This window comes from Sylvia atricapilla, chromosome 5 (genome assembly GCF_009819655.1).
Source record: "Sylvia atricapilla isolate bSylAtr1 chromosome 5, bSylAtr1.pri, whole genome shotgun sequence".
In the NCBI taxonomy this organism is placed as follows: Eukaryota; Metazoa; Chordata; class Aves; order Passeriformes; family Sylviidae; genus Sylvia; species Sylvia atricapilla.
The window spans coordinates 48,813,146-48,838,194 of NC_089144.1; the positions used below are offsets into that span (position 1 = coordinate 48,813,146).

Genomic DNA, 25,049 nt, shown 5'->3' on the forward strand with positions numbered 1-25,049 from the left:
GCAAGTAAGGCTGGCTAACTTGTCTGAAACAAAAATTAAACTGCTGAAAATTTTCCACCCAGTACTCCTGGCACCTCCACACCCCACCCCAATTCTCACTCAAGTGTGGAGTTAACACATTGAAAATTTCAATTCAACACTGAAACAGGAGGTAATAGTTAAGAAGGACAGCTTGTAAATTGACTTCTCCTATATCAACACAATCCTTCAGGGAGGGAGAAGGGCATTTTTAATCTACATTATTGCCAAACTGATTTAGAAAGAGAAATCATATCATTGTCTGTCTTCACTTGACTAAGCCAAACAAACAAAGCTTTTCCAGTTTCTTCCCCAAGGTTCTCCACTCCCCACACATCCTTAGAGCCCTTTTCTTGTGTTACCAGCTCTCCTTCCTTGAGCATTATGAGAGCTGCACACAGTGTGTCAGATGAGATCCCTCAGCTTTGTGCAAGCACCCTTTCATTTCTCCCGGAAATATAAGCTTGTACTTGTAGAAGTACAAGCTGTGATACACCCCAGGTTGACATTTGCTTTCTTTCTATCTCAAAGCCCTTTCATGCCCAAATGCACCATCAAGTCTGCTAGCTCTCTAATGAAATTTAGCACTTCTTATTTGTATTTGAAGTTCTACAGTGTTGGGGCAGGGGGTTGCTGCAGGTTTTTTCCACCTGGGAAAACAAGGCTTGAATAAGAAATCCAGTTTCGTAGTTTAAGCAAGCTGTGAGAAGGAACTGAATTATATTCCTTCTGGTACCTGATGATCATAAGCTCCGTGCCCTAATCCTGATGGAAGTGCTACTAAAAGGCTTTGCATGCTAGACTTGGGATCTTCAGGGACAGTTTCTTAAGCACCTAAGCTCTATAATAATACAAACCTTTCTGACTGCTAGATGCTTGCTCAAACCTAATTTTTTTCCTTGGAAATTCAGTTGTGGAAAGGATTCCAGTTTAGATCTTTCCTCAAAAGGCCATAAAGCACAAGAGAAGAGAACATGCCAGAACTGATTACACATATATATTCTAGGAGCAAGGGACTGGTCTTTTTTATGACACCAGACAAAGCAGTGCATGTCAGCAAAACAGATTTCAGACTGTCACCAGTGCAAACAATCTTTCCTCTTCCTTTATAACTGCTAGATCCCTTCATAAAGTTCATGTACAACAGAGCACTGGCCATCTGCCTCAGGCATACACTGCTAGACATTTATTCTCTATATTTAAATAACAGTGATGAAGCCTTTTAAGAACATTTTCACGTTTTGGTGCTGGCTGGTTAAGACACCACCCCACCACTTGGGTATTGAAGCTACTTGCACAGCAGACTGGAGAAAAATGAGCAAGATCAACCAAGGGACATGAAGATTAACATGTTTCCAGCTTAATAATCCTGTGCATTTATTTCTGCATGATGGTGCCTCTTGAGATTCCAGCCTTTATAAACAACACTTCATTGCTGATGAGAGAAGAAATAAAGAGCTGGACAGACTGCCACAGTCCTCATCCAACAACTTCCAAGATGCCAAAGACTAAATTTAAGGTATTGATTTCTTACAGAACACAACATTTCCTAGTTTTTTTCTGGAGAGCAGTGTAGCATTAAATCCTTTGAAAATACAAGTGGCATTTCAACCAAGGTTCCTCCTCTTTTCAGAAATATTATAGCACAAGGGATTTTATCCCTGGACCTGGGGCATTGGTAATTTAAGTCTGTAAACCAAAAGGCTCAATTTTGCTTGCAAGAGAACACACCTTATTTAGAACAACTTTATATGTTGTGTCAAAAATTAAAAACATCTCGATTTCCAATTTGCCAGGCTTCTTTTAACCGGCTTATTTTTGATTCCCTGAGCCCTCCCCTTTAATGGGCTGAAAGGTAACTTCATGGGCTGGTCCATATGAAAGCAAAGGCCTGAAACTAAAGATGCATTCTGTACTTTGTAAGGGCATTCATCTTTCATTGGCCTAATTTGGTTTAGTCAGAAGGTGCACCACTCTCAGGGCATGTCTGCTGAAAAGGGATTTCACAAACAGTCTTGGAAACTCAGGTCTGAAACCACCCACAGTGAAACCATAACCAAGAGGAATGGCAATAAACACCTCACTCAGCTGAGTCCTGAAACAAACCAAACCAAAGACCACCCAAAAAACTCCTCCCTGAAACTTCATCTTCATTTGAATCCATTCCCTGAAGGGACACTTCAGATCTTTCTGCCCATGGAGGGATGGAGTCAGAAGAGCCTGTGGTGTTTCACCCAGTAGAAGCTCTGTGTGCTTACAGCTGATGTGCACCTTGAGCCTCACTGCAGCTGTGGCTGACACAGTCCCCAGCCAGGCAATGTCCCCCCAAAGTTTCTGGCCCAGATCTTATTCATTCCTGGTGATGGAACAGCTTCCTGCACTTAGGACAGCTTTTCCCTTTATCAACCACCTTACAGGAGGTTTCCAGCAGGGAACATCAGACTGCTACAGGCAGTCCCCACCACAGCCAGCCCTCCCACCCCTATGGGGAGGGATTTAAAGTCATGGGCCATACCCAGAGCAAGCCCATGCTGCCCTCAGGGTGAACAAAACCATGTCCATGACTTCTGCGCATCACATTCCCCAGCAGGTTTTGCCACAGGATGATGGGGTGCCTCTGCTTTACATTACAGAAACAACGTAATTGCAAATAAAGGTCAAAAGGCCACATAGCATTCACAAAAAGATAAACTGAAATCCCTAAATCCCCAAACTGTTGGGCACATGCGGTGACATGAATGGCTGAATCACAGTTTATGAGTCTTAAATGCATGAGATAAGCTACAACATGCTTGTATATAGGAGTGATTTTTCTTGTCAAATGCATTAGACTTGCTGCTTATAGGAAACAGTGATTGAACTTCTGCTCATAATTTTAAAAGCTGAATTGGGAGATGTGATGTTGTGCTTGTGTGGCTGCAAAAGTTATTTATCTGCCAAATATTAAGGGATGTATTTCTGGATAACTTTAATATTAGAGAAGCCCATTACATTTACTTTTTTTGCAGCAAGCTGGTAAAGTAAAAAACAAAAAAGAAGAAACCAAAACAAGTCGAATCCATATACAGGCTATTCTGGAGTATTTGCTCAAAATAATGAGCTATTCCCATAGAAGAATTTATAGGTATGAAACAAGCCATACACTGCAATTTGCTGCATGGAAAACCAACTACTCATATTAATGCCTCCCTGACCAAAATTTATTTAACTATCATGAATATAAAAGTAATATTTATTATATTTGAAAATGGGGCGGTTCCCCCATCTTCCCTCCAAAGGTGAGTACCAGCTTAGACTGAGACATTTAAAATTTTACCTTGTATTGCAAAAGCTCCTGTTTTCAAATTTATTGGCAGTCTGGGATTCCTATGGTAATAAAAGCTACAAATAACACTGCATTAACATTTGTTTTCAAGGCAAAGCATCAGAGCCCTCCCAGTAACCCATTTCCAAATATTCGATTTCCAACCTCAGAATATCTAGAAACTACATTTGCCTTTAGGGTACATGGGATACTTCAAAAGCACAATCCCACTGACAATGCTGGAAGTCTAGTAAGAAATGCTGAAGATCTTTTCACTCAAAGCTTCTTTGAAAGGGGCTTAGAGGGCTTTCAGTTTCCCTTTTGCTTTCATGGAAAGAAGACAGGCCTCAATTTTCATGTGTGACTAGTAATTTTTGGATGCTTACCTCCAGATATCTTGTAAGATGTGATTTTTGAGAAGCTTAGTACCTTGTGCACACAATAATCCTTTTTTAAGTCATTGAAACTAGACTATTTTGAAGGCACACAAAATCATGTGCCGTTTCTGAAAATTTAGCTCTGTTCCCAGCTTTTTACCTATTCTGCTTGTTTCCCATTCCCTGGTATTCACCATCCCCTATCATATGTCTTGAAATTCTCTCTCTCCCTGTCACCCAAAACACCTATCTTCCACTGTGAAGAACTTAATGTAAAGGAGTCCTCTCCTCATTTATTTGCTGATTTCCCCCATTCATGTCTTCAGAGCTGGTCAACATTTGCCTTCAAACTGATCTTGTCAGAAACCCTCTGTTTTGGAGATCACAAAACTGCGGCAGACACTCCTGGTGAAGAGAGCATGTGTGGCTCTGTCAAACCCACAGCAGCTGGAGTTCCTCAAAATTTTGAATGAGTTACAATGCAAATCTCTATTATTTTCCTCAAAAAGATGCAAGCACATCCTCCTTTTTGTTCTTGACAGTGAAGACTTGACTTATGACAAAACCTCTTGTCATAAGTAAATCACTCCCTCCCCAAACCAAATCTCATTGTGGTATGATCAACTGCTGAAAAAAGGCACCTGAGTCAACCACCTTCCACCATCCATTCAATTCTTTCCCCTTCAGTCTCTTGGATAGATGTATTTCTGCTCAAGAGAAAACAGTCACAGCCACCTGGAAACTGCACAGGTTCTACATTTAGGAGCAGATATGGATCCAGCCAACACTGCAAAGGAATCCTGGCTACACTGGGAAATGGGATGGAGAGCAAATTTACACTGTACTGCTCCCTGGTCTGCTCAGACCTGCAGTCACTACTGTCCATGCAGGGTTGTTTTTTTCCTTTAGCTCATTCTCTTTCCTATTCAGAACCATTGTACTTCACACTGTGTGCTGATTTGCAAACCACCACAGCCAATTCTGAGTAATTGAGCACCAATTAATTTACAGCAGTACTTCTGAGTTTTGACAGAATCCAGGAAACTTCTTTCCTGGTGACAGGACAATGAACAAAAGATATTTGCTCTGGAACATTTTGTCAAGGAAAGACTAAAAAACAATCCCGGCTGCAGGCAGTGTGAGTATAGCGCATTATACAGCAGGACTGCTAGTACAGTTGGAGTCTGAGAAGTGAACATACCTCAGACAAATGGTAGGAAATCAGAGACTGAAGCTCACCAACATTTTGTAGAAAATTAAAAACATCAGTCACTTGACAATGTCTATTATCAGAAGAAAACACTTCAGTACTTAATGGTGTTAAAGAAAGGGAAAAGGAAATACTGGCTACCAAAATGAGGATAAAAGAATTTACTGTCCCAGCTTGTGCATACATTCTACTTTTCACAACACACTTGATTTTCTCTTTCATTTTTACACTTTACTAAGGGTCAAAAGCTTTGTGTACATGGCAAAACTAAATCATTGCTGACAAATCGGTGAGGCCAAAGGCGATTTCCTTTGTCTACACTTGTAAGGAGAGACACCTCCTGCTCTGGTTCAGCTGCACCCGGTGTTGTCAACAACTGTCAGCTCTGGTTCAATTTAGTGCATCAAGGAGAGCCCAAACAATTCAGAAAGAATGATTTAAGCCAAGTGGGTCCCACCCACATGCTCCAAAACACACATGCAGAACAGCCAACCAAAAAAAAAACCATTTAAAAATTATTAGGAAAATGAACAGTAAACCCATCAGATCTGGCAGAGGGACTGAAAGCATCTGAAGTCACTTAAAAGTTGTGACCAGTAAAAACCCAAACCACAGCTGATTTGTCGGTTCCCTGACTTACAGAATTCCCCATTTCTCCATCACTTTGTCAGAGGAGGCTGTTATAAAGAAGCCAGTGAGAGTATCAGTATCATAATTTAATTTATTTTAGATGAAAGACAATCACAAGCCTTATGAACTGGAAAAACATCACCGTAGCTAATTTGAAAGGGACTCTGTCACTTGCCCTATAGAAGGCAAACCCAGTTCATGAATATTGCACTGGTGGTGTCTACTATGACTCTAAATCATGTCCCTAGTCCCTCTGACACTTTAACAGCCAAAAGAATTACAATCTGCTTGGATTAATGCAGTACACTGTCATTAGGCTGGCAGTTAAATCCCATTTCTGAGATTGTGTGATCTGAGTCACCAACATCTGCAAATATCTTTACATCTTGTGTAATAGCTGGCCTCAGATGTTGATACACCAAAGTAAAAAGGTCTTTTTAATGCTTCCCACATTATTTTGGACTTAGAACTTCATGATGACAGCAGCTTCTCAAAGCAGCCCATGAATCAAATTTATTACCCATTTTGTCATGTGGGATTTTCTTAGCTCTAAGCCAACAGAGCAACACCAAATCAAGGTCAGTGTTTATACTGCATGAATAAAAATTAACCACATGCTCAAAAACACTTTTTTGACACTGAAAAGGTATTTGGTCTCAAAGACTTGTAACATACGCAGAATTCACCAGCTCTTCTACACATCTGAGAGTATCTGAGAAAACACCTCAAGTAACATTTCCCTGTCATGCCAGTCTGTCTTGATTCAAAACCTAATAGAATCTGGCAGCTATTCAGCTGCTTCCAACATCAGCAGTAACACATGAGAAAGACAATCCCACTGAACGACGCTCATCCCAGGAATAAAGTCAATCCCAAACAGCATCATTGAATATTTAAACAGATCAGAGGTTTCCAAATGATGATCTAGTGGTAAAAGCAGCAGCACAGGAGACCATTTTGCCATAGAGGTCAGAAATGATGGGGCATGTTATAGGCTTTGAAAACAAATCCACTGAAGTATTAGGTTCTTTAGCCATAGAGGATGTTAAGGTAGCTGTTTCCTTCCTTAAATTAGAGCCTAACCACGGGGCGCCATAAAATGTATGCTATACAGACCTACATAAGGAACGCTACCTTACAAACTCCAGTCATGTTTTAGCTCTCGGAGAGCCGCTGGCAGCCCCTGCCATTGCAGCGGCGCGGCTGTTGCTCAGGGCCAGGCCTCCTCGGGCAGGGCACACACACAGAGCAGGCGGCAGGAGCCGCGCAGCCCCGGGCTCCCGGCCCGCAGCGCACAGCCGCAGGGGCCCCGCGCCCCGCCATGGCGGCTCCGCAGGCGGCCGCACAGAGCCCCCGCCGCCCCGCGCCCCGCCGCGCCCCGCACCTCCTTGATGCGCTTCACCAGCGCGTTCTGGTCGAAGGCCACGGCCTCGGCGCACTGGTGCAGGTGGTCCTGGTACCGCAGGCACAGCTGCAGCACCTGCTGCGGGTCCAGCTTCTCCAGCTTGGTGTTGGTTGGAGACGTCTGCCCACTGAGGAGTCCTACAAAGCAAAGGAAAGCCCGGAGTTAACCTGGATGTTCCGTGCAATCAGTTCAGCTGCAACCCAAGAGGCAGCAGAACAAACCCAGCAGACAAGATTTATGAGGGGTGATGAAAAGCTAGTTCAGAATCATTTAAAGATGTTTTGAATTTACACCAATGCATAGGAGAGCTTGCCATAGAGCTTGGCCCTCCCTTTTTAAGTTCCCTCAGAACCTAAACACACTCTAAATGCAGATCCATAACGCGCATCTCCTTGGTTTTCAGCAATGAATTCAAGTCCTGTTTTTTCTCCTCCACAAGCAATCCTAAACTGTGAAGAATGAGCTTTCTCCTAATTTATGTATGCCAGAAGAGGAAGGAGTTGAAATCTGCATTCCCAGAAGGCACTGGAGTGATTCTATTTTCACCAGACTCACATTGCCAATACTAGAGCTCTAAAAATTCACTGCTCCCCCAAAATAAACCTGAGAAAACAAGTGGCCGACCTTAGGTTAAATTACTAGGGGTGAAATGTCTGCAATTGCCTACCTTGCAATTTTTAAAGGTTCAGAACTCTTTTACCTTCTAAGGCTTTTCTTTACATTCTCAAAGACTAGCAATAGACCTCTTTTTGTTCCGTTAATATGGAATTAAGATCCCTACCTACTTTTATGACCAGGTTGCACAAAAAGCTCACAAAAAAAAAAAAAAAAAAAAGAAAAGAAAGAAAAGAAAAAAAAGACATTGGACTTAGAAGTGGGACACTGGAAATATTCAGAGGAGCATAATTTCCCAGAGAAATTTCTCCTGCCCATTGTTTGCTGCCTACATAGTGCAACTTGACAATATCTGCTGAGCTCAAGGGTGTGTGTTCCACACTGACCCCCTTCCCCACAGCAGCTGGAAAAAAAGATGCTAAGCTGTCAGGCCATACTTTTTTTGCTATTTCATTTACTAACTTTCATTTTCCTTCAGCATCAGCTGTGACAAACTGCACATACACACAACATGCTTTTCCCAAAACATCCATCAAGCTATGTAAACTGAATTCAGTGACTGCACGCATGTGCCCTCTGGGACTCTCATTTTACAGACAGGAAAAGACATTAAAACAGCAAATGTAAGCAAGTATCACACTAAGCAATTAGAAAGTAATAAATGCCAGTTATTTGGATTGGAAAAGCTCTTCTAAGAATGTACCTCAGTGGAAAATGGAAAGTATTTTGAATGGCCCCCATGCCTGTTGGAAGCTACAACTGGTGACAGCGAGTTCTTGCTAAAGCACAAGAACAAGATAGAAACCAAGAAGCAAGTCAGAAGCATCTTACGAATATGAGCAAGTTAAACCTTTTTGAAAACATTTGCAGACCAAAATGAAAATAAAACTAGGACAGTAACTTCATCAAATATGAAGAAGAAGCAAGTTTACATTTCATCAACACTCAACATCTTATTCTCCTGGGATGCTCTCAATGGCTCTCTACACAAAACCTCATCATAAGAGATTTTAAAAAAAGGTAATTTTGTTGTACGGATTTGTCCACTACAATTTTGTTGCCTCAGTCAAGAGGTCAGAAGAGGAAACAAACCATTTAGTCACAGGATTTAGTCAAATCCCTGCGTTAGCAACAGTCAATTTTTTGTGTGTGTGTGGGTTTTGGAGGGAATAATCTCAAACAAAATCTTAGATTCATCAGTATCAGTTGCAGATCTTTTAAATCTACTTTCAGGTAAAGTACAAAACTGTGACAGGAAAAAATGCACTGAAGGAAATAAGACTTAAAAAAAACTTTTTATGTTTCATGTTCTAGTGCTTCCTCAGTTCACAAATTGTGATCTTTTACAGTATTATCTTGTCAGGATGCATGTTCAAATAATGTTGTCAACTTTTAATATACTGAATGTTCACACAGGAATGAAGAGTTCACCATACACCTGAGGCACTTATCCTGTCTCTGCACTGATCAAATACATGATGCTATCAGCCAACTAATTTTCTTTTATTACTAATCTCTCACCAACTTTGAGAGGAAAAAGAAAATTAGACACTGTTTAAGAGATTTAATTAACAAGAAGTATGTACTTTAGCCAACTTACGCTGCTTGTGAGAATTTTGAAGCGGAACAGGCCAAGGACTGTAAAATGAGCTATTAAAGAACATGCTACTTAAACTCATGTACTTACAGCCTTGTACAGGTTACATAATGCTAAAAGAAAAATTAATAAACCTATGCCTCTCATCTCCTATCCAGAAAAACACAAGCTTGAGTGAAGGGAGACATGCCCTATTCAGCTGGAATTCCTTCATAAGAGAGACAGAGGAGGAAATAAAATCCAGCACAAATGTTTGGACTAGAGATAAAAAACAAACATCATATGCTGCTTAAAGATAGACTATGGTATTATTCTGGGTGATGGAGTAGGGAGAAACCAAAGGAATTAGCTTCTCCAAAGACCTCTGGGGTAATGCTGACAATGCCAGAGAACAATTTAGCTTATTTTCAACTTGCAAGAATGGAAAAAGTACAGTAAACAACAGCCCAAAAAGGCCATGCATCCTGGCAGGAACTCCCATTGTCAGAAAGTTAATCCACCATTTTTTGCTGCTCACTGTAACCACTTACTAACCATGCTATAAATATCAACATTTCTTACTAACATTCCCCTCTGCCCAACTCAGGTGAGACTCCACCTGGAGCACTGCATCCAGCTCTGGGGTCCCAGCATAAGATAGATATGGATCTGGTGGAGTGAGGCCACAGGAAGGACATAAAAATGGTCAGAAGGCTGGAACATCTCTCCTGTGAGGAAAGACAGAGAGCTGGGGTTGTTCAGCCTGAAAAACAGAAACCTCCAGGGAGACTTTATCATAACCTTTCAATATTTAAAGGGGCTTGTGAAAAAGACAAAGAAAGACTTTTACCAGGGCCTTTTAGGTAAATTTCTTCTTAAACCAGAAGAAATTTAAATTGGACATAAGGAAGACATGTTTACAATGAGGGTGGTGGGAAGTTGGATGTCCCATACCTGAAACTGTTCAAGGTAAGGTGAGATGGGGCTTTGAACAACCTCATCTAGTGAAAGGGAGTGAAAGATATGTCTGCCCATGACAGGGTGGTGAGACTAGATGATCTTTAAAGGTCCCTCCCAACCAAAACCATTCCATGATTTCATTAATTCACTGCATTTTATTTTTTAGCAATTCTTATTTATATTAATATAATGTATTAGTAAAAATCTTTCCCTTTGAAAATCATTGCATCGTTCTTAAAGCCTTGTCCCACATTTTGACCTCTCCACTGAACAGGGCCATCCCTCAGTGACTGGTCTACGTGTGGTTTGTAAGAGGATATGAGATCACATCTGTTGCAATAACATATTTATTAGGTCACTCTTACAAGTGCCAAAAAGGGGAGAGACAGAGGTCACTGAGTGGTTCAGGCTCGCTCCTGAAACATCCAGAACTTGAACCTGGCCACCAGCACATCTCAGAGCAGCCAGCCACTGGGGTAGTATCCCTTCTGCACTGAGGAAATTGTGTTCCTGTGATTTCTTCTGTGGGATTATTGCTCCCTGCCCCGCCAAGAGCACAGTTCTGCTCTTATATGAAAAGAAAACAGCATTGAGAGCTTTCATTTCTTATTAAACTGAATACTCATTTTTCAAGCTGCTGGTTCTCTTCCAAAGAAGGAAGCACACCAGGAATCCTCTGTGCACTGTCTGGAGCCTTGGGAAGAGGCAGCTTGGCACGTGAGTGATAACAGCACACCCAGCATGACAAGGGAGGGCTGCATAGGGGGGGCTGTGGCTGGGGAAAACAGAAAGGGGAGAACAGGAGAAGGCCTCCTGCACAGCTCCAGTGCATGGACCAGAAGGGGCTGGCAAGTGCCAAACATTGCACAGCCCTGGCTATCCAATGACACCACAAAACAAGGAAGACCACAGACTACCTCTGTGCCTGCCATGATGATGAGACGTCAAATCTCCCACCTACTCGGACACATCTGGTCAGTAAACAGCATGACCAGGAGGTGACAAACAGCAGCTGGGGTAAAGAAAGAGTCACATTTCTAAAGCACAATGGTGCTTCAGAAAAAAACCAACTCAATACACCAAGTATGTCTGTCGTGCACAGAGAAATATATCATTGCAAGGCTAGCTGACCCACAGACTTGACAAATCTGTTATTGTTTCCATATTCCTTGGCAAAGCAGAGGCATGTTAAAACCATTTTCCTCCTACTTAGTCATCTCCTCGTTGGTTCCAGGTCAACATACACATCCAACAAATCATATCTTACTGAGCAGAAGAAAGCTGTTTAAAAGTTTAAAAAGCATTTTTATTACTAGAAGTGAAGTTCTCGAAAGAAAGCTCTTCACACAATACTGATTCTACATGCATACAGAACTTAGGACCCCACTATAGTTATGTTCTGCTGCTTTGGTGGGCAATCTCAACAACACCTTGAGTGCTTTCCGAACCTGAAAAGCATTAATTTTTCTTTTTGACTACTGTACTTCCACTTGTCAATCCTCTTTTCAACCAGTAACAGCAGGCATTACAAAAAGAAAACCAGTAGGCTGTAAATTTATTATTACAGACAGCGAAGCATATGATTTGTGGGGTCTTGTTACTAATTTTAAGGCCAGAAGGAGTTGCTGTCATCAGCAAACCAACCCTTCTGTGGACTACAAGAGAAGACTTAAGAAGTTACACCTTCTAAAATGAGACAAGAAGTCTACCTTGCCTAGAATACTGCTTCCAACATCTGACAACAGTTGACATTTACAAAAAAAAAACCCTTTTTATGCCTCCCAAGTTATTAATAAAAATTTCAGGCAGAAAAAACTGTTCTCAGTGAAGCTGTGGAGACTTGATTTTCACTAAACCTTTTTGAAAGGTGTACCTTTATCTCCACAATATCCTGTGACAGTAAGTATGATGCTTATTTACACAGCATGAAAAAACCCTTCTCACTTACTTTATGCTCTGTAGCTGTGCTGTGACACAACAGAAGTCTAATCAAGGTGTACTTCATTCCAACATCTTTCCAAGCTCAAAAACCCCACTGATCAGTCTCCTCTCCCACAGGTGTCTTAATTTCTTGGATTACCTCTGTAATACCTCCAAACACCTCCAACCTGAAGCCTTACTTCCCTCTTTAAAAGCCAAGTAAATTCTTCTGCGGAGTATATCGGTCACACTTCTAAAAATGCAGTTGCTTTTCAATTGCTACTCCTTTGCAGGACCTGCTAATCACCAACACCCCTTCAAAGAATGTGCATTACAGTGTATCCCACATGTCATCACCTCTTCCCCCAAGACCAAGGTTAAATAAAGCATCAGATTCCACACTGTGGTTAGCAATGGCTTGTCAGCTTTACAGAGGCATTCCTGATACCAGTTTTTGGAGGTTTATTACAATGGATGTAACCATTTTCTCTAAAACCTCTTCTGTGAACACTTCTTATTCCTCCTTGTCAAGAATGATGCTTTTTGGAAGGTCTTCTCTGAAGACAATCCCACAGACTCTCCAGTAAGCTTCCAGATAACCTTTAAAGCTTTTGTTAAGTACATACAAGTAGAAACATGTTTTGAAGGAAATTTCTGTTCTGGTTTTCTGATGACTTCCTATTTAACCCACTATAGTTTATGCAATCTTTTGCTCTCCTAACACAAGTTTCTTTTTTACCTTGGGTTTGGGGCTTTGAGGTTTTTTTGTTTTTGGAGTGTGGGTATCTTTTTGCCAACAGGTCCCTTCACACTGCTTTAACTACACTGCTTTTCCTTCTCCCATTCTTCAAATCCACCTGTACTGCCTGAAACTTATTTCAGCCATTCCCTGCTTCTATTACTACCCTAATTTTTTATTATATTCCTCTTCATAAAATTAACCCAAGACAGTTTTTCAGCTCTTCTATTCCACATGAATTTGAGTCGATTACAGTTACTGTACTATATTATAATAATGTAGTATATATAATAATTTCATTTACTATCATTAAGGCACCATTAGTTTCAGCTCAAAAAACACTAGTGTTTTTCAAGTCTCCAGGAATTTTTCTGTGTTCCACGTGTATTTAAAAACTAACAACCCCACAACTTGCTCCATCAAGCATTTCTAAAGCTCTTAGGTAGAAGCTACCCAGCGTGGTCAGCTTCTTAAATAAAGTCTGGCCTCACTGGCCACAGACTAACCATTATCATTGTCTTCCTTGTTGCTATTTGCATGGGAAGATTGTCTTGCCAGTACCTTCAAGATCCCTAAGTACCAAAAAAACGATCCACACAAGAAACAGATGAAATTACATTCCTAAAGACCGAGTCTTGTTTCTTGACTGTTGCTGCCTGCACATCTTTGGAGGCAGCAACTTGTTATTAGCTGAAATAGAGAGCTCATTTCCTTTTATTCTCCATGCAATATTACCTACTGAATAGAAAGAATTGCACACCTACGTGCAGCAGAATAAAAGGTATCAAAATACTTGCATATGGATCTGGTAATCAGATTTACAGGACTCTTAATGACTAAATGCTTTGAATTCTAATTGTGTACTTCCTTTCTCATTCTTGAAAACTAAGAAAAGACTAAATTTTTTAGCAAAGCCTGAACAGTTAAAGTAACTTTTCTGAAGGTTGTTTTGGCTTTGCTGTGGGGTTCTTGGTGGCTTGTTTTTTGATTGATTGAGGAAGGTTTTGTTTGTTTGTGTTTTAATAACCCCTGAGTTAGGAAACATCAACACTTATACACTCAAATTTGAAAACACAGGCCACCCTTAAGAAAAAGGCAATTAGTAAAAGTCAATCATAAGGAAACTGAAAAATGAAATGAAAACAAAATCACTACTATTCACCCAGAAATCTTTAAGCTGAAATGTGGATGACCACATGATCTTTTACTCAGAGCAGTTAATTTTCTAAAAATCTCACCGAAAAAATACCTTGTACTAAAACACATATTCACTCCAAAACAAAAGTTGGCTTTGTTGCCTGTGTATATTTTCAATTCCTTTGAACTTTAGTGGGGGAGCACAGTGACTGTAGGCAAAGTGAATAGCTATTGTGTGAGCAAAGAACACATTTGTATTGTTGCAAGGAATGTTGGCTGTAGCAGCAGATTTCCCCTCTACTTTGGAGTCGGTACCATGTGACCATTTACTTCTGCATGGGTGAGAGATGGGCTGAGGACCCTCCTCTTGTCATATCCTTTAAGAGGCAACTTTTTTGACCACAGAGCTCAAATATGCTTTCTGTGTGAATTCCCCACCTGGGTCTCCTAAGGCTCTCTAAGTCATAGCCTGCCAGACATTAGTCACCAAGATATATAAATCACCTCCCCTTTTGTTCCTCCACCATATGTCTTAAAAAACAAACATTAAGAGGACTCAGAACATTTAGGCTTCTATGAAAATGCAGCCTACTACAATTCTAAGACAAATTCCTCACATTCTTACATATTTCCACCTACTGAGGTCACTTAACATTAAAAGTGACTTAAAATCAAATAACTTACATAAAAGAAACTGTGATGCAGAGGGAAATACTTGCTGCTATTAATTATTATTATTTGCTTTAAATAAGTATCTGTTGAGATACTTCTGCTTTCCAATGGAGACTCATTTTGTTTAAGACTCACATTCTGCAAAGATTTCTATTTATCATTAGAGCTTTCTCTGTCCCACAGGGATGGCCACACATAACCAATAACGGGCACAGAGTTTTTTGCACCACTGAAGTTTGCAGCTTCTCTCACGTGATGATTTTTGCTCCATGCTTTTTATGAGCCATACAGCAGTTAGCACCATGGAGCCAGATCATGACCAGGGCTTTGAAGACTGCTGAAAAACACAAACCTCTCTCAAACACAACATCTCAAAAAATGCCTAAATGAAACCTTCCATTTTGAAAGAAGGGAAGATGAAAGAAACCGGAAATGCTGCCTCATTCAGATTGTTAGGAACCTGAATGTCCAAAAGGAGAAAACAGTGCACCATTTGCAGGTGCTGAGATTTCAGTCTGGAGTCACTTAAGATATGCCTCTCCACAAGGATGAGATTGAGGGTTACACCTTCCAAAAGTTGCTTGAGGTTGCAGCAAAACTGGAAGCTTCTTTTGAAGCTTCAGGCAGGAAAAAAAGTACACAATATACTCTGAAAAAAGCACACAGCTGCACTTTGTCAACTAAAAGCAGCCAAGATCCTGCTTAGTCCATCTCCCCACTAACTTTTCACTCCTAGAGCACAGAAGTAATATGGAAAAGAAGTGGTTTTGACTACACAGTTGCATTATCGTATGGCAAACTACCTGTAACAAATCTCAAAGTACAAAAAATAGACATAAGAGTGGAAAAAAGGATGGGGTAACTCACAGGGAAGTGAGAGACAATGCTCTTGTGCTATGCAATAAACTGTATTTGCTATGCAACACCCTTTTTTCTTGAAAACACACTAAGAGAGCCCCAAAGGCTACCATCATCTGATGGTACAAGCACATCACATCCACGGGCTACAGCTGACTCTGTTCTTCTAAGTGCTCTGCAAACCCCAAAGCCACAAGACTAACATCATCTTAAAAGATGAGGAATTGAGGCACCAAGAGATTAGATAATTTATCTGAGACCACATGGAAGCTGCTGTCCCTTGGCCTGATGACTTCAGCACCAGAACATCCCTCCCCTTCTCTGGCCCTCAAATACCAAACGCCAGTGGGACAGGCAGCAGAGGAGTCTCATTTCCTACAGCACCCCAAGGGCTGACACTGAGCATCGACACGGCCTCTCCCACACAATTCCCAGATAGCTACTACAGGTTCATGAAAGCCAGTGCCAAATCAATGGCTTCTTCCTTCTGACTCCCAAACTCATACTCCACGGAAAGGAAGATCCAACTCCCTCCCTCCTCATCATCTGCCTCACCACAGCTCTTGCACAGAAAATTCTTCACTCCACTAAAACCACAGACAATTAATCCTGTGGTTTTCTCTGTCCTCTAGGGTAGCAAAAGGAATCAGAGCACCACAAGACCAAATACTAGAGCTAGTCCCTCCAGGAGAAGCAGGCGAGTGGCAAGGAAAGGACAGAGGGTAACTTCTCTGTTTTAGCAGCAACAAAATGTCACTTCAGTTATTTTATACGTGCAAAGCCTTGAGTGAGTCTCAACTTTACCTGTCCACCCATCTTCCTTAAAATAATGGGACCATAACTGTCTTTTTTATCTCTCTCCCTGCAAAGTTTTCTAGGCAGTAGATGGAAGAGAACGGAGAAAGGATCAAATAAACTCAATTTCTTTAAAATAATTTTTAAAAATATCTACAAGCTAAAACCCACACAACTGATTCTATTACTAGTATTAAAGATAAGCCTCACAGCAATCTTTATTTTATTTTAGGCAAAAGTGCATGGGTATTCATCCACATGAGACAGCCCATGCCAGCAGACAAAAAACAACCCTAAAATCCCAGCGTTTTCTGGTTTAGAGAAAAGGTGACATCTAAAATCACTTCCAAGCACAAGGGCGCCCATGTGAAGCTGGGGGTGCATTTGCTGTTCCACAATAACCAGACTGTGTACAGACACTCAGCCCAGGTAAAGAGTGGGGGCACATGCACTGTGCTGCTTACACCAAGAGCCCAGAAGTTTGGAGAACATTAACAGACAGCAGCAGTGTCAGCTTACTTTTGGGCATTTCCTTCAGTTCAGATGTAAATCTGAGAGTCTTGTTGGCTGTTTATTTTCACAGCATGACACGGAGCAAGACTGATCAACAGGCCATTTACTAACAGGTTCAGCAAGTCCAAGATTTCAGTTCTTTTCCATGCATGGAGAAAACTTTTGAAAGTTGTTTTAAAAAGCTGTTTTAAAACTGTTTTAAAAGGGTTTGGTGAAAACCTTCACAAAAATAGTTCCTTTTAAATAAGTAATAGGATCTGTTGGTGAATGTTTCATCAATACCTTATAATTGCAAATCAAACCCAGTGCCGATGCTGGTATAACCATCATTTATATACATGAAACACAATTTCTCTTTGGTACCTATCAACACTTATCACAGAATCACAGAATATTCTGGGTTGGAAGGGACTCACAATGATCATCAACTTCAACTCACTTACTTCCTATCAATTTTGCACCAGCACAATACAGTGGACACATTGAATGATGGCACATTGCCATAATAAAAAGAATTATGGCCATGTCATGGCCTTTGCCTATTTTTCAAGAGCACTATTTAAAATGTACATTAAAGCACTGTCAAAAATATACCACTGGCATGTTCTAGCCACAGGTACTAGGAAATAGTAACTTATCTCTACCATGTGAATTCAGGAAAAGATAGAAAAAACAAGAGTAAAGTTGTAAATCCAAGAGTTGACATTTTCTACTTCTTTTCTCATATGCAACCCAACTTATCACTCAGCAGTTTTGCTAGCAATGTGGGCTGCCATTTCACATGCAGTTGTAATTTGAATGACACTTCTTTTCTGAAGGCTTTACCAGCCTGAATTGAATTGGCTGCACTACTCAGGAGTAGCAAAGTCCAAGTGGGGCTGAGGAAACACTTGATGTTTTATAATCCATACATACATAGGTCATACAGAAATTAAGAAATTGCTCCTTACTTTTTCTTGTAACAAGTTTAATGGAATTCTCTTGTTTTTTAGGGTAAGTGGTTATTTACTAACAAGTCCAGAGGGAAACATGAAGCTGGCATGGAATTATAACAACTAAATTTAGGATACTGAAATGACCTAAAAGCTGAGCCGAGGAGAGACACAGGCTACAACACACACACTATCTACTTCTGACAGTATTTTTAAAAAAACTGATCACTCAGCTTGGAGAGCCTTATTATGGCACCTAAAACATTCAACAGTTACAGAGAATTAAGTGGCCCACTGTGCTCTGTATTACCTCTGTATTTATCATCTTCTGTCAAATACTGTCAAGTACAACATGCCTGGAAGAAAGACAAAGCACAATAAGGAATCCTTAGCACTGAGTGTTTTAAAATTCCCAGAGGAGGGGCAAAAAAATAAAGCAAACTGCACCTCCTCAGTTTACATACCTTTTGCCCTTCAGTAAATGAACTCATTAGTAAAAATATTATGAAAGAAGATACTCTCACAATTAAAAAAAGCTTCTACTTAAGCAAGCTTTGAATGCCTAATGATAATATTTATCCTTCTAGGTAACTGCAATCTAGAAATACTGCTTTTATCAGCTGTAAGTAACAGCCCAGGGTCAGGAAGCCTGGGAGCTTCTTGAGCCCGACTCGAGCACGTGCACCACTTCTCTGAAGTTAGAAATAGCCAGAATATAACAATTCATTCATTCCTCCACTTAACCCCCTCAAAACAGGGCAGCTGTAAAAACATCTCCCCTTATTTTTTATTTTTCTACATACAGCCTACTGATGGTGTGCTCACACACAGTATGAACATATTTTCTATGTCTGTCATGGAAATTATCAGTCATTTTACAGAAAAACTTCACCACAAAGGTTTTAAATACGCAGCAGGTGGAGTTTTGCTCATCCTAAATCACATCTCCCTCAAGGTACTTATAAGGCCCATTACAATACCTAAGAAGCCTTTCTAGCTGGAAAGCCTCCCAACAGCTGGAAAACAGTTGGAAAAGTCCCCTGTCCCTGTTAAAGACACATTCTCAGAACTACATCCTCAGCAGATCTTGGGGTGCTCTCCCAAAAATGGAATTCATCTTGTTGCTCTGCCACCCCTCCTTGCCTTTCTTGCTCCAGTCATGCATCTTTCTAAGCTCCTGCATGGATGGATTCAGCCCACCAACCTTACCAGAAAACTGCCTACTTTTCACTCCTGGATTCTTCTCATCCCACTGAGCCAAATTGGCTCACAAGGGGGCCAACAAGCCCCAGGAGCAGCACAAAACACAAAGACATAGGTATGTCCTCCCTCCTCGCAGCTGTTAGATCAACTCTCCTGCTCTGGGGATATCTGGAGACAAACAGACAGACATTCTTCCACAGTCTGGGGCAGAGTCTGGCATCCAAACTTATAAAAGCACCTCCCCGAGCACAGAATTCACTCTTGGCATCATCTTCCTGCACTGTGAGGGGAAAGAAAAATACATCATGTTATAGATACATAAAGTGTGTGTGTGTGTATATATATATGGAATACCACCAAGGAGAGTAATTATGGTACATGAGGACATACTAGTACCAGATGCTCCTAATACTAGAAAATATGCACAACAGCCAAATAGAACTAAAAACATTGAATAGTTACTCAGCTGCTAAGTTTAATATTAATATATATACACGCTCATGAAGCTCACTTTCTTTTCGTTGAAACAACTTGGTTTGTGACACTGACAGCAATTAATTCTGCAGCTATTAAGAGAAAGTAGCTGTTCTAGATGCTGTTTTTGTATCAGGTCCTACATAAACATCTCCACTTCTGCAAGGATTTCTGCTTTTTCAAACAACACAAAAATAGACTGAGAGGTAGATTTTAGTAAAGGCTACACTTTTGCTTGAACTTGTAGGGGAAGAATTTTGATCATCTGGGAACCTGTAACCACAGGAATGATGACAGAAGAACTGTCTTTTGTTCTGAAATTATAAAGCATTTCTTGCTCTTACTAATATAAATACATACCAACATGTTGACTCCACATCTCTGCTCTAACAACAAAAATCTAAAAGCAGAAGAAAACAAACTGTGGAAGTGCAGACATACATGCATCTCTTCCTGGACTTGAGAAGAAAGAATAGGAAAACCTGCTCTACAGAAACAGGAACAAGAGCAACATGTAACCATGTATCTACCTCTTCAGCTTCTCTAAAATTAAGGTATAAACCAATTTAGAACAGGTTAGAACTTGAAAGTCCAGAGCTCTGACTTCTTAAGACTCCCCTAAAAACTCACGAGAACCTTAAATATTTTCATTCAACTGTCAAGTTAATGAAGTGTGATTTTTTTTTTTCCTTTCTTACTACTTAATTTAGGAGAGGAGGACAGCCTTTGCAGCAGCCGCTACATGATTTGTTTGATTCTGATAACTTTTGGTAAAGGAGTGGAACATGCAACAAACCTGATTGTTCCTCCTTCCCAAGTTAAACTGCCTGCACTTATCAAAGGCTCCAGCCAACACAAACACAGCAGCTTTTTCTTTTGCTTGTCCAGTGTGGCTTGAGGGCTGATGCACTGCTCTTTGCTCATGCCTGGAGCCAAGTCACTGCAAAGGTCTGACACAAGTCCAGTAAGGTCATTCACCAGAGAACACTCCAACCTGCTCCCTCCACACTGTGCTAGCCAAGTGAATTCTGAATGACACAGCATAATCTAGCAGGAAGTGATCAAATGGAAAAGCTTCCAGAGGGTCACACATACCTGAGGGAATCCCATACCAAGAGGGTCAAATGCAAAGCTTTGCCTCTTTACAGTGCCACAGCAGTGTAAGCCTGGAGGTGAAAGCCAGCTGAACATGTTTAACTGATTTGCAAAGTTTGGGTTCTAAACAATGCAGTTCTTAAATCCTATAACCTTCTGAAAGAGAATGGCCTCATTTCCCACAAGTGCTCAGTATCCTGAAGAGCTGTTTGATAACCACACAAACACCTTAGAAATGTTTGGATAGCTCAGGTAGCTGAGAGCAACCTATGTACATGGTGAGGATGAGGAAAGGGAAAGATACACGACACACAAAGTACCTCACATCTACACTCCTAGAAGTCTCAGTACTGGCACCTATTCCAGCCTAGGAGAGCTCTTTTCTAGTTTAACTTGAGCCACTTTAGAAATGGTCTGCTCTGAGCTAGAATGCATGAACACAGAGCAAACACTATACAACTCCTATCCTTGTTATAGGTTTTAAAACATTTTTTTCTTAAAATCTCTGTCACTTCTATGTTCTGCAGGAGCATTCATACAGAGGATGATGAGCAGTAGATACCTCAGTATAGACAATCCATAGATTAGACGCTGTTAAAGATTTCCCGTGTTTTTTTGGTTTTAGAAGATTCTTTGTTTCATTTCTAGGAGCATTTTTTTCTAGAACTGTTCTATCACTACATCTACATCTTTTCTGAGGTGCTTTCCTAGACTGTTCACCTTCAAATTCACCAAATACCTACCAGTTGTTGCTTCTGGGCTAGAGAGTGGTCCCTGTTGAAAGGCAGCTTTCACTGTTCTGCTGCCTGTGTTATGCAAGTCTCTTTTTCTGCAGAGAAAACTCTGTATTACTTGAAGCATAACATATGATGAAGCTTTAAAATAAGGACATACAGACATTGAGGGTGAGGGGATGTCCTCCTATTCATTGGCCAGGCAGGGAAACTATCAGAGGTCACAAAAGCTGAACTTCTTTATTCAAGCAGAAATTCCCATTGAAGCTAAATGAGTTTTTGTTGAATGAGGGCCACAGGAATAAGCCTGTAGTACACTCTGGACTGGGAGCAAGTCAAAGCAGATTACACAACAGCTGTGAGGAATCTGTGTACAGGTCTGCAGAGCCACGGAGGAGCCCTGGTCCATCCTTAACCTTTGTCTATTTATGTCCAAGCCCTGAGACCCCTTTCAATAAAACAAGCCATGTTTTAATATATTTTTATGAGAAAAATTTATAGCAAACGCTCTCTCCTCCTCTTCCTCTTTCCCCTCCCCTCCTTCCCACCGTTCCCTCTCCTTCCTCTTGCTGTGTTGTGCTGTTTGTGTGGAAAAAAACGAGCTCCTGCCCTTGCCAAGAGTGACATCAACTCATTCTTATCCGGTGATGTCCAGCAGAATCTTCCTCTGATAAACATTTGCTCAGTGTCAGAGCCCCAAGGTTACTGGCTGCATTTTGTTTTCATTGTTTTTTGTTTTCTGACACTTATAACTGCTTGTTATACATTAAAATCCTCCCCCCTGCATGTCTTCGACCTGGAGCCGGGTGAGGCAGTGAACAGGACATTCCTCGCTGCTTACCCGGGTCTCCCACCACCCCCTTCCCCTGAAACAAGAGTCTGTTTGTTTCTCTGTGAACAAGAAAAAGCTGATATTGCAGAGAAGAAAAAAAAAATTCAGGAGTGCAAACCTGTATCTTTTTAACCTTAGGTTTCTTTTTTTTTTTTAACAGATTTTCTTTTATCCTTTCATAGCATGCTCTAAAGTCAGTGAAGAGCCATGGTTGATTAATGGGCTGGTGTACCTTCCTCCCACCTGATGAAGAACCTCAGATGTTTTCCTCTTCTCCCCTCCCCTCCTTTATCCATCCTCTCCTCAAAAGCCACCAGCATTCTGGAGAAGAGGGAAGCAAATGATCCTTTTTCAGGCATGTTCCCCATACCCCTTATCCAAGCTGACATTTATCTGAAGTACATCAACCTGTGCCTTCAGACAACTAGTACTGAATGAAATGCATTGCTGTCTGTCCATGCACAACATGGTGCCATAAAGCAAGAAGCAGAGAAAATTTTGACAAAACGTAAAGGGCTGAGTAAATGTCAAAAGCCCTGAAATGTCTAACAGTGAATAAAGACTGGAAACAGGCACCTTTTACCCTGATTGGTTCTTATATACAATTCCATCAAAGAGAAAGCACTCTACAAAAACTTCATTACAGGATAATGGAAATGTTGCAACTACAACTGCATCCCTCCCTGGGTCATTGGGAAGCAAGAAAAATCCATTTGTACAGTTATCCAGAAGGAAAGGTCACCTGTAAATGGAAGATGTTCTTCTTCTAGCACCAACCTACTGCCTCCCACTTTTCTAGGAAACCCATCATAAAATCTCCTCCACTGTTCAGGAAAAGGCCGCAGCTATTCTTAACAGCTTGTGAAAGCAATGGTCTTTTAGCTTGTATGTGACACAATGAACAAGTACCTTCAGAAAGAAAGTGAAGAAAAAAACTTAGTTTTGAATATTTCCATGAAAATATGCCAGCTGTACTAGAGCATTAGAAGTACCAAAAAAACCCAAACAAACAAACAAAAACAAACAAACAAACAAAAAACCACCAAAAAACCCAAACAAAAAAAAAAAAACACCAAAAAAAAACCACCAACAAACCCAACATAGGAATTTACTCCCTGCTCTGCCATCATAACTTACAGGAGGCTGCTGGAAGGAAGAAAGGCAAGATGACAACCTGGCTTCAAACAAAGCACAGGAATCCAGTGATTAGACAGGACAGTCAACCTGTCCTTGGGTTCTTCAACCTTTCCAGTTCTCAGTGGTGTCTCTAATGTCTCTTGGATCCAACTGCTCTTGCAAGTTCACAAATCCCAGCAGCACCTGCTGCCACAGGCTTACGTGCAACATCCTCTTACATAACAGCAAATTCTGTTCTTGTGTAGTTCTCTTTATGATTTTTTCTAGTACATACAGAAAATGTTGACAAACAAGACATTTCCTCCTCATCACCTGATTTTCTAAAAGCCTTGATTGCTTTCATGGAAGCAGGCAGAGTACAAGTAGCAATCATAGTCAAGGTCAGGTAAGAAATATGTTCTCAAACCATGAGGAAGTAACACCCAAGGTCTCAAATTAATTAACAAATGAGACTTTTTTAATGTCAGTTTTCAGTGAGAAGGTTGTCATCTTTTAGAGAAGTGTTTTGGAAGGTCAAGGTCTTATTTCCTCTTTTCATAACAGTTCTTTCAGAATGATAAAATATTAGTAGCAGCTGAAAAAAGTCACTGAAAACAAATTTTGCAAAGTAGTGTGCTTAATCTTAATGTAATTCCCTCTCTCTTTCCAATGAGACAGCCAGCCTAAATAAATGGAAAATCTCCTCTTGCCTTGAAGGCCTGATAAGATGCTACACCACTACTGCAACAGATCACCCTCAAGGTTATCCTGTCCCTTTCCATGACTAAACAGACAGGCAGAGGCACCAACACCTCACACAGAAGCACTACAAACCTTTAACCAAACATGAACAAGCATGCTATAAAACCCCTACACAAACAGAAACTATACACACCAGTCTTAAAATATAATTTTAAAAAAAGACTGATTTTCCAGAATACACAAAGAACATTTTAGCACAAAATTGCTTACAGGCATTTGCATTGAAACATATCTTAGCACAGTGTCCAGACAGAGCCTGAATGGAAAAGGGGGAAATGTTTTTGGAGGGATAGAAGCATATCCATTTGCTACTGCCCCATCAGTTGTTTTGCTGTCCTCAAGGTGAAACAAGGTGAGACAAGTAGGGATGCAGCTCCATAGGAAACCTGGGTGCCAGGTCTCACCTGTGATCATTATAGGGCTGAGTTCTTTTCTAGGCCATCTTTTGTACAGTATTTGAAGTATGTGATTATTTCCAGTACCCAGAAATAGGATGTTTCATCACAGAAATACTGACAGGAACGCCAATTCCCAAATGACCTTGACTATAATTAACCATCTAATTTTAGTGGTGTTTGGCTGACCGACATTTCCCTGGCTGGTTTGTTTCAGCAGACAGACTGACTGCAGAAATTGTCAGAGCTGTCCTCCAGTAGGATACACCCCATGCAGTAAGGGAGGTGAGAGCTGTAATACAGGAATTCATTTGTCTGTGAACAAACCAGATTTTTTTTTTTCACAACAGGAATTAAAAAACATATAGCAGTGCTGTCTCAGGGGGTTAATTAGCTTCAAATGAACGCTGATAACAAGACATCTTATCAGAAGCTTTGCTTTCAACAAAACCAATTACTATCAATTGAAACAGAACCAGCTGAGATAAACGTGTACATAGCATGCATAACCTTGAGGTCCACAATGCCTAATAATTAAGTACTGGATCATTTCCCATACTCAAGAGAGAAAAGTTTGTATAAATCAACAATTATCAAAGGAAACTTGTTCTCCTATGGGGACATGAAGGGTTTGAATCCAATACATTTATTTCAGCCAGTTGTCGTTGTGAAACTGAACCATGGCAAGGCTCAGGTTTTCTGTGCAGCTTTCTGAGATCTCCAAACAAGATTGTGAACTTTTCCTTCCTAACATTTTGACTTACTTTCCTCCAAAAA

General features: G+C 40.7%; 1 protein-coding gene across 1 annotated transcript in view; it reads right to left on the minus strand.

The window, feature by feature from the left end:
• BORCS5 (BLOC-1 related complex subunit 5) overlaps positions 1-25,049 on the minus strand; it is a 59,699-nt gene that overhangs the window by 12,821 nt on the left and 21,829 nt on the right. Inside the window, exon 3 of the mRNA XM_066319432.1 lies at positions 6,924-7,081. Within this exon, the coding sequence (XP_066175529.1) occupies positions 6,924-7,081 (158 nt within the window). The remainder of the gene's footprint in view (positions 1-6,923; positions 7,082-25,049) is intronic.